Source organism: Notothenia coriiceps, unplaced genomic scaffold (genome assembly GCF_000735185.1).
Source record: "Notothenia coriiceps isolate Sejong01 unplaced genomic scaffold, NC01 NC01_scaffold00022051, whole genome shotgun sequence".
In the NCBI taxonomy this organism is placed as follows: domain Eukaryota; kingdom Metazoa; phylum Chordata; class Actinopteri; order Perciformes; family Nototheniidae; genus Notothenia; species Notothenia coriiceps.
In genome coordinates, this window is record NW_011354752.1 from 39939 (window position 1) to 51276 (window position 11338).

At 40.0% G+C, this 11338-nt stretch overlaps 1 protein-coding gene across 1 annotated transcript in view; it reads left to right on the forward strand.

Annotated features, from left to right (window-relative positions):
• The window catches only part of LOC104953656 (RNA-binding protein Nova-1-like), a 32166-nt gene that overhangs the window by 789 nt on the left and 20039 nt on the right, over positions 1-11338 (forward strand). The window contains exon 3 of the mRNA XM_010780626.1: positions 8715-8881. Within this exon, the coding sequence (XP_010778928.1) occupies positions 8715-8881 (167 nt within the window). The remainder of the gene's footprint in view (positions 1-8714; positions 8882-11338) is intronic.

Here is an 11338-nt window from a genome sequence, read left to right on the forward strand (position 1 = left end):
AACCAAAAAAAAAAAAAAAAAATTTCGAAGGGACCAAAAAAAAAAAAAAAAAACCTTTGTTCTTCCCCCACCCTTTGATTCTTTGTTTGGTTTTGTTGCCGACTTGGTTTCTCTTTTGTACACCCTTGGTAACTCTTTATTGAAACCCTAAATTCTGAGTTAAATGGCTGTTAACGTTTGGGTCGGGAATTGAAAAAAAAAAAAAGTTAGATTCAAAATTTTTACAATTGATCGGGAAACTGTTATTGGAAGGTTTACAAAATGGGGCTGGTTTGGTTATGTGTGCGTTTTTACTTGCGTTTGTTTGTCGGAGAAGGGAATAAGACAACCCTTTTGGCCATTTTTAAAAAAGTCGGTTGTTTTACGTTTCCTTGAAAAAAAAGGGTTTTTCACCGTAACCTTTACAAAAATTAGGAAAACAAAAAAAAAAAAAAAAAAAAAAAAAAAAAAAAACATCCAATTTACGGTACAATCGTTTTTATATCGCGTTTTCGTATAAACAAAAAACAATTATGGAAAAAATTGTGTTTACCGGGTACTCCATTGCACCTAATTAAAGACGTGTACGATTTACAGAAAAAAAAAAAAAAAAACAACACGGGGCGTTTTTTCATTACAAAAAAAAACAATACACCTACAAAAAAAGAAACAGGGAAACCTCGGAAACATTTTTTTAACGGTCTCCAAATCGTTTCGAAAAAGGTCGAAAAGAAAACACGAGAAGAAAACTTTTTACCAAAGGGGGACCTTCAACAAAAAACACTTTTGACTTTTGGTTCCCAAAAAAGGTTAACAAACAGGGCGGAGAACAGGGGTCGGCAACCTTTTCGATATGAAGTGCCATTTTAAAAAAAAAATGTTATCAGCGTGCCAACGATTGAGAATTATCAGCAGTGTGTGGACCTGTCAGCGCAACTTACATGATGACCGAATTTAACAGACACATTTAAATAATTGGTTTAAACGGCATAATAATAAGGACGATCGTCCGTTCTGTGATTCTCCAGAGCACACATGTTATGATATTAGGGTCATGCAGAGTGAGATGAGATCGCTGTCCCTTTAAGAGAGAGAGAGAGAGAGGGGTGTGGCTTGTGCATGTGTGTTTGTGAATGGTAGAGCGACAGTGAGGGAACGTGTGTATGTTTCTGGAAGTGAAACGGGAAAGCAGAAAAACAGAGGTCTGTGATGTATTTTGTGAAACAGAAGAACAGCTAAATAAATGCAACGTCCTCCCAAGAACAGCTCGCCTCTCTCCAGTCATTTAAGCTAAAGTGGGGTATTGAACCTGAAGCTTGTTGCTTCTGCCCTCCTCGACTACGGTCTGGGAGCCGACAGGAAAGTTCAACACACAAATGGCCAGTCCGCCCCTTTGTAGCATATTATTTAGATGAGAGATGAGCAGATCGCCACTGGGCTTTCAACTAAACACAGCCACGCAAAAACTGCGTCATTTGTACAGCTCCTTATGGGTATTGCAATTAGTGAAGTGCTTTCCTCCGTGGTGAAACGATCAGCACTGCACCAAGGAGGAAAGCGGCAGAAAGTCACCTGGAGATAAAGAGAGCGGGGCTGCGTTGCGTGCATGGCTTCCTTCTGCAGGTAACGGGGAGACGCGCTCTGGCGGCGGTCTCGCGTTCAGGATCCGAAAATTAATTTAAATATTTTGCAAACTTATTCCACTTATTCCTAGTGTGCCACTGGTTACGGTGCCAATGCTGGCACGCGTGCCAGGGGTTGCCGACCCCTGCACTAGATAATAATAAAAAAAGAATACAACTGCAACATAACTTATCCAAGTAGTAACAAAAACACTTCAAAATATTATAATTATGCATTACCATACTATGGTAATGCATAATTATAATATTTTGAAGTGTTTTTGTTACTACTTGGATAAGTTATGTTGCAGTTGTATTCTTTTTTTATTATTATCTAGTGCAGGNGAAAGTGGACAGTGAGAACAGAGCTTTTAACCCTGCGTGGACTCACTCATGTTCATCCTGCTGCCCACTGGGAGCACAGAACCAGTGTGTCTCATTTGTTCAGAGACCGTGGCGCTCATTAAAAAAACGCCACTATGAGACAAAACACAAAGTGTTTGACCAAACATTCCCTCTCAAGTNTCCTACGCACACGGACGTGTGAGGGGGTGGGCGGAGATAGGTCCTAGACTGATGTCAACTGTCATCATAGACCGTCCGAGCGGTGCATTCCAGGATCAAATCAAGCGCACCGCTGATTTTTTTTTCCTCCTTCAAAATATGCTGGTGTTGAAGCCGTGTCAGAAAAGAGGCAGACTGCTAAACCACAAAACTTAGTCAGAGAGGGCATCAAGGCCACTGTGGCCTTATGGCAGATATCATTTTTAAGGGCACAAGGCCGTGAAATTCCTGCCCTGGCGTCAGGTAAAAAAAGTTATTTAGCCTTCCCAAACCTGAGCCTCACGCGCCGCCTATGGCCGGAACATTTCTTCACATCTCTAAGCGGTTGACCAATCACAACAGAGCAGCTAACATATAGAGTGGCGAAGTCCCTCCCCTTCCGGGGGAGCTCCATGGGACCTTATTTCAGAAAAAATATGTATTGAAGTCAATGGAGAGAGAAAGATTATCTTTTGATCCCGTTTGAATTGTGCCACGAATTACACATATGATATTTGTCAATTTAAAAGATAACTTTGCAAGTCAAAACAAAACAAAATTGTCGTAAAACTGTGAAGTAACACATCTTTTTGTGTGAAACTCAATGAACTACATCTCTTGCACAACAACACAGACGTCACCAAGATGGCCGTCACTACTGTTTTGTCAACAAAACGATTGACTACCCTCACTATCACCACAATGAAACACGTCCAGAAGAATGTCATGCAAAGCTGCCTCCTTCTCTCTGAACTGCCTGATCTTTTTAATGTTTAATGTCAACCATTTGTGCAGATAGCATAAAGTAGAAAATATTGCCGATGGTAATGTAGCGTTAGCGTTAGCATTTCTCCCCCGGGTTTAAATGGTGTATTATAGAATGATCACACCGGTGTGACAGTACTCTTCAAAGGGTTCACGAAATATGACTACTACTCTTACTGTTTAACATTTTGGGTTACTTAATGTTACTTCATGTTAAGGCTAATAAAAATGACACAGCTGTAATGCTAACTAACGTGCTAGCTACTAGCTAGGTAGCTAACTTGATCCAGCCACTCCTTGTCCTTTCATCAGACGGGAAGCGAAAGAACGAGCAAGACCCATTGCTGGTATGATAACAACCTGGTACTAAGAACACAGGCATCTTGTTAAAGTTATCTTATCTTAGCCAGGGCCATATAAATAGATTATATCTATATGGCGCAGATCTTAGCTATCTCTTAGTGGAGTCTTTCTAGTTGCGTATTTTTCATAGTCTTATATTTCAACAGTTTTACGACAAACTGTCACTTTTTTGACATGGAAATGATTTTTTAAGATTGACATACATCATATGTATAATTCATGGCACAATTCAAATGGGATCGAAAGATACGTTTTCTCTCTCCATTGACTTCAATACATAATTTTTCCGAAATAAGGTCCCATGGACTGGAAGTAGATGGGCGTGACTTCGCCACTCTATGAGAGCAGACTGGCCTCTGGTTTCAGACAGAGGGTGAAGAGCTTTTTGAACATTAGAGCATGGAGAAACGTCACAGGACTACACTACACTAGACAGTACATACTAATATGAACCTGAAAATGAGCAGAATAGCCGCTTTAAATATATCCTTGGCTTGGTTGAAGTTGTTAATAGTCCCTTGCTGAATCTGCTGCAGGTGCTTCATCTCAGGGATTGTAAACCTGCCCAGAAACTTTCCATTCCCTGATATCTGAAACCTTCTGTGCCTTTTTTGGGGTATTTTCACTATCTTCCTCAAACTGTGACACTTTTGGGGTTTGCTCCAGACTGTTTTGTGCTTCTTAATTTGGAGTCCCTCCTTAATCTTGTTTATTTATTTTTGTAAAGTTGCCCCACTATCATTCAGCTCTTTAGTGCATCTCCAAATGTCCAATAACTGTAATAAACTGTGGTTTGTCTTCCCAGGAGTAGCAGGGCTTTAACGTGGTTGTTTGAAAAGCACAGTTACTGTAGTGCTCTTGGTCAGCCGTTGTTGTTGCAAATGCAGTTTGATTTGTGTTTGTTGTTGCAGTCCTTGTTGCGATGTAAAACCACATTGGAGGACAAGTCCGGATTGACAGCACTGCTAGCTTCCCCTGAAAGTACCTGGCATCTTAAATCAGTTTCACCTCCTCAAAAAACAGAGAGTAAATCACAGTTAAGCAAAACCAATGACAACATTTGTTAGGTTCCTGCAGTGGTGAAAGACGCAAGATGGCTGAATTGTTATTCTGCCTGCCGCATTTTGTGTCTGCACTGCAAAATAAAAAATGCCTCATGGACTCGTTATGCAAACGCATTTTTTACAACTCTGAACAGATATTGCTTCAGCAGCTGGAACACAGCAAGCTTGGAAAATGTGCACAACTGTTACAATGTCATATGATTACAAAGGGAAATTGTAAAGACACACACACACACACACACACACACACACACACACACACACACACACACACACACACACACACACACACACACACTCAGCCAGCATTGTCTTGCACCAGTGGGACCTCTACAGAAGTTATTGCCAACAGAGCTCACTCTCGATCACTGAGGGGTGTGTGTATGTGTGTGTGTGTGTGTGTGTGTGTGTGTGTGTGTGTGTGTGTGTGTGTGTGTGTGTGTGTGTGTGTGTGTGTGTGTGTGCTATAAAATCAAGAAGACATGGGTTTTTGCTGTACAATAGTATATCAACCTGTTCTGTTTCAACAGCAAAATCCAGATGGACACAAATAACACATTAAGATTAGAAGCTTAATAGATAACTTGCACTCATTATACACTCTATGGAAGACTAATGCTGACATTCTAATAAAAACATATGATAAAGATGTAGAAATAGAGTCCTCAATTACCAAATGTAAAGGCAAGATTAATAAAGCGGGTTGATAAATACAATCTGCTCAGAGAAAAAGGCAAATCATTTAAAGTTATTGTTTTTATTTGATAAATTGCCTTTTTTGTCATATTCTTTTTATTCCAAATGTATTCTTTATTTTTTAACTATTACCCTAATGATTGATTCCCTTATTCATTCGTATCCCTATCTATTTATTGCTCTTTTTTATTTGTGTTTCTTCATCCATATATGAATGAGGGGGCGTTCCTTGATTGCGCTACTTAAAAGTCGCTTAACACTTTATTTTCACATTAGCTTGCATTACATTTCTGCTTTTTTATGCACTTAGTTTACTGGCACATTAGAAGAAAAAGTCAATCGTGTATTGTATGATTTTAAATGATTTGTATTTGATATCTTTAAATGAACTAGCAGCTCTCTGCAGAGGCACAGCTAGAGCAGCTTCAGTATGATCTCTGCTGACAGAGTGGCCGTTTCCGGTGCAATCACACTCACCCACACACACACAAGTGTGTGCACACATCAAAAGCTACACACAAAGACAATCACACTCCCATGCCAAGACAATGGGCTGCTAATCCTTGTTTGGGATTGGACGAATCCAGATTACCCAGAGGGCACCAGCTGTCAGGGAGAGGCAAAGCCCAGTTTCCTCAGTATCACACACACACACACACACTCGCAACAAACGTTAGCATGTTGCTACTTCTGAAATCTCATAGTAATATGTATTTGTGTTACATTATGTTGTGTTTTATTGTGTGTGACCTCACAGTGAAGCTTTCAGCTGCCGTCAACAGGAGCTGTTTGTTACTGCCGTCAACACACTGTAAATATATGAATGTGAATTAATATGACTGTAATGCTAACAGGCGCAACCAAGGTCCAGTTTAGCCAAATGTGGGAGATACCACAGTGTGCTGTGTGTGTTTTATTCTTTGTCCCTTCCACCAACTTATTGTCTGCAGGCTGTGCAACAATCTTTCACAGTTTTGTTATTAGATGTCACAAAAGTATCCTCAATTCAGCCATTGAAAGGCACTTTTTCACTATGACTCAAACCTGTATCTCTGAAGGTAATTGTCCTTAATTTGTTTGTAAAATATCAAATTTTAGGATTTTTTATCCAAGTAAAAAAGAATGAAGTAAAATATCCTTTTAACCAGATTCATCAAATGACACAAACAGCTCATACTACGGCAATAGGAGTGTTTTGCATTGTATCGTGTAATATTTAACATGTTTCAACTTTTGAGTTTTCTAAGCCTTCTGGATTTCTTTAACTTCCGACCCCAAAATCACAGCTTTTATCCTTAATTTCCCCCGTGTGCAACCTCAGAGCGCCGAGCCGTGCCAAACCGAGCCGGGCCAACAATGCAGGCGGAGGGAGGAGACAGGAAGTTAACTGACACACTGTGGAGCAGTGATAAGAGCAGATCCACTTAATACTGGAGTCCAGGGAGAGAGGGGAACAGGGAGAGGAAGAGGAGGAAATGAAAGAAGAGGAAGTGAGATAGAGAGGGAGGAAGAGAATAAATGTTGAAAGGGTGAGGGAAAGAGACACATAGCCAGAGAGAGATTTACTTTCAGTGTGTTGTTGAGAGGCTTTGCGTTGGCCTAGTTTCTGTTCTGTGTGTGTGTGTGTGTGTGTGTGTGTGTGTGTGTGTGTGTGTGTGTGTGTGTGTGCGTGTGTGTGTCTGTGTGTGTGTTTCTAGACACAGTGAAGTCATAAAGCATTATGGCAAGTTTGTCATTGTTCTGGCTGTGGAACACTTACATCTCAGTGTGGATTTCCAGCTGTTAGCGACCACACTTGTGGTTTGGCGTATTATAGCGTTTTTACTACGAGTCATATTTACTTAAGATCATGGCTAATCATTTTGCAAACTGTTATGTTTTAGGATTGTGACTGTTTTGTATCATTCCCCACTAAATTGTAATTCATTATGTAAAGTGAGTGAACTCTTTGAGCTTGCTGGAGTTGTAAAAAACACAAAAAAACAAAAGAGTGTTCCAAAACGATTACGTAACTTTGACCAAACTTAATACAAACCTGATGTTCACAGTGACGGATTTCACAAGTGAGAGAAGTTTGAAGAGTGTCTTCATTGGTTTTCATATTGTAGGAGAATGAACTACTTCCTGGAACTCATGGAAAAATGCATAAACATTTTAATATTGGAAATTACCCATTAGTTTGGGTCACCAAAAACGTTGAGGTTTTGTAAAGGAAAGTCCATGAATCATCTGTTGGATGAAAACGTCTTCAGATTGAATCACATCAACGTTTTCAGTGTCAGACACAACAACAGAAATTTTCATTGAGCTGCTGTAGACTGTTTAATATTGTCTGTTTACTTCCTAATCTCCATCGCTCAGTTTCCCATGTAGTAAACACTGGGTGTCTGGTCACACTTTCCTGGGTGAAATGAGAAACATGTGAAATAGGAAATGCAAACAGTTTCTCTTTCTTTGCTGTGTTTTCTCCAGTTTCTGCAGCTCAACAAGTGGAGTGTAAACTCTACAGCCCTTGGATTTGTGGGAAAGGATTTAGCCAGTTTGTTCCAAGCTGATTTAAATCTCAAATATACAGTTGTAAATGCTAAGACGCTTGCTTGGAAAATCATAATTTAATTTGCACGTGACCAGGAAATGCATTTCCTGATTGGACAATGTCCTACTGTAGAAAGACATGAGGTCACATTTAAGGTCAACAACCTTTTTTTCATTTAATCTGATTACTTTTACAAATAGCTCTGACTCTGTTTTTCCTCAACACTTTTTCCTTACAATTTTGGTATTTACTATGCTGCTATAAATATCACCTATAAAGTTATATAATTATACAGTATATGTTCCTTTTTCTCCACTTCGATTCAGTTTCTAATAATTCAGTGTTTTGTTTCTCTAGCTGCAGTGGTGTAATTTCCCAGCGGGAATCATTACAGCTCCCTACTATCTTTTCTTATCTCACAGTTGTTCTTTTTTGAAAAGCAGCATGTGTCAGGTTTAGTTGCATTTTCATGGAACTGCACATAAAAATGATGGAAATAGAAGAGTGTTCGAATCAGAATCGGGACAGCATTCCCTCTGTGAGTTGTTGAAACATTCTCAACAATGTTTACAAGAATACATGAATGGAACAAATAACTTTTTCTGACAAAACCGCTAAATATAGTAGACATGTTTTTGTGGAAAAGTTGGCACACTGATAAACAAGAACAAAACTTCTTCTTTGTGGGCTTTTTCTGGCAGTGCAGCAGTTTTTGTGCTGCTTCCATTAAACAGGAAACACATTAATTCATCAAAGTGACACAACTTCGTAGAAGCAGTAACATTTAATTATATGAATGAGTTACAAAAACTTTACCATCACTTGTTTGATTGGTGTTACTTTTCCCCAAATATTGCTTAAAATTAGCTCTCTACATCTTCCTTTGGGTCATACCTCAGTTTTAGGGACTTGGCTTTGGAACCGCCTCGTCACCAGTTCAATTCCAAGTATGGACCAAAACGACAGAAACATGATGTGATTGGTAGCTGGAGTATTTCAAGCCTATTGTGAATAGGTCTTGTCTGCTTGTGTGTGCTTGTATATACGACTGAATGAAAACAGAGTTTCCTGTCTTTTTCCTCTACTACTTCTTCTTCTCAGTTTAGAACTCATGCACTGACCAATCTGTTTACGTGTGTTTTTCAGGAACGACAGAGCGGGTGTGTCTGATCCAGGGCACGGTGGAGGCGCTGAACGGAGTCCATGACTTCATCGCTGAGAAGGTGAGGGAGATGCCTCAGAGCACCCAGAAGACAGAGCCGGTCAGCATCTTGCAGCCGCAGACCACCGTCAACCCCGACCGCGTCAAACAGGTCAGTCTGACCCTCTACGCCTCTTTATTCATACAGAGAAATAGCCCTGCAAACGTGTGTGTTGAGGTAGAAGAAGTACTCAGATCTTGTACTTAATAAACATATATAAAACTAGCAGAGTGTAGTTACAAGTAAAAGTCTTACAATCAAAATGTTACAAAAGTACAAAAGTATTAGCATCAAAATATAATTTAAGTACTAATTATGCCGATCTACCCATTCCAGAATAATAAATTTTATATTTAGATTATAATTATTGATGCATTAAAGTGTTATCAAAGCTGGTAAAGGTGAAATGTAACTCTTTGAATTGTAGTGGAGTAGAAGTAAAAACTAGCAAAATATTGAAATACTCAAGTAAAGTACAAGTCTTTCGAAATTGTACTTAAGTACAGTATTTGAGTAAATCTACTTAGTTACTTTACACCACTGTGTGTGTGTTAGTGTGTGCCTGGACATGCCACAGCTGAAGGAGTGTGTGAGAGGGAGGAGAGCGTTTGCTTTGAAACGACAAACTGTGTGTTTCTGTGGTCGAGTTGTGATTTTCTGTTTGAGTGAAGCTGAATGAGGCAGAACATAGAAAAATGACATGCGACCATGCAGACATGTAAACACATGAGAGAGGGAGGCAAACAGAGAGGGGAGAGAAATAAAGGGGGAGACAGAAAGACATGGTGATTGAGAAGATAAGACAGGGAAGGAGGAGGGGAGGAAGAAGAAAGAGAGAAAATGGGAAAGATAGAGGGAAGAAAAATCAGCTGTCGGGTCGGGAGAGAGATGACATCCACTCAGACAGGAAACTGTGTGAGGTGTGAAGATGTAATCTCACCATGACACACACACTTCTGCTGCACGCACACACACATATGTACAGAGAGACCTAAACATCCACACACTAACTGGAAACACTCCTGCTGAGAGAGGAAGTGTGTGTCCAGATCGCTCTGTCATAAATGATAAATGTCAAAGATGTCTGCCAAAAAGTCTGTTTCTGATTGTACCGGTGACGCACAACTGTAAAAAGTTCTAACCTGGAAATGGCTTCAATTTGTCTAAAATATTTCTGCAGGGTGATTTAATTTAACATGAGATAGTTTTTCCAGATTTTCACGTCATTTTGAGTTAGGTGGACAATCAGAAAATAACACTCAGAATAGCTGAGAGCCTTTCAGCTGTTTTCAAAACAAACTTTAAAGTTTTTTATTTTATTTTATTCAATAGTTCATTAAACTGCTGAGTGTAAAGTTAAGTACATCTCAGTGCCAACAGCAGCTCTGTAATATAGGATAATTAGTGTGGACATGGATTATGATCCCAATCTCTGTAAGTGATTATCATCATTCTCTCTTCATGATTGCTCCATATTGATTAGTCAGGTCTGGCATTGTTTCCATCTATTGACTGTTCAGGCCTGCTTAACAGTGCATTCAACAAGGCCTGTGGGCACACACACACACACACACACACACACACACACACACACACACACACACACACACACACACTTCTCATACACACATCCTTGTCTTTGTGGTATTGTGGAGGTACCATACCAGAACATCTCTTGTGGGGCCCACATTTTCTGAAGCGGTTCTAACATGAGAGCCCCAAAATTTGATAAAGACAAAAATACCCCCATACCAGTCCAACACTTTTAGGTATAAACATATGGAAAAATAGTACAATATAGAAGTAATGACACACATAAAGTATTCAGATGGAAATGATGAATTGCTGACCTGTGCATATTTATTTCCTCCTCTGAGCTTTGGTGTTGCATGAGTAATGTGTATGTTTTCCCCTGCTGCGATCTATCATCCTCTCTCATGAGCAGAATTTGGAGGTGTGGGNCTCCTGTGGGGATTGTCCACAGTATTGAGTATGTAAGTCGCTGGATAAAAGTGTCTAATAAGTGACATGTAATGTGCGCGGAGAACTGCGCTGAGAACTGCGCTGAGAACTGCGCACAAACCGAGCTCATAAGCCGAGGCCCCCTACGCGAGGTCCCCTGCGCAATGTGAGGCCCCATGCAGCCTGCATGATCGGCCTGTAGGGAGGGACGGCCCTGATCTCAAGCCTTAGAGGGCTGATCACTGGTGTTCCTCCAGGCTTGTAGCCAGCATTGCAGGAAATCCCTTTAAGTGTTGGATGTTTGAGGCCACTGTGCAGGTCAGGCCAGTTATTCCACACTAAATATAGGTTGTAGTTGCCAGGCAACCAGTGGAGAGTCCAGGAAGTTACTGCTCAGAGTCTGAAAGTTTGCAGTTAGTTAAAGTTAAAGTTGTTAAATTTAAAATAAGGTGTGGGACACAATAGGCAAAAACATTTTTCACATTACATTTTATTTTGGTTAAAGTGGACCTGTCATGCTATATTTGAATAATATATTGTAGGGCCATACCTATATAAAACATGTCTGCAACGTTTTTTTTTCAAAATACCAAACGGATCATGCCT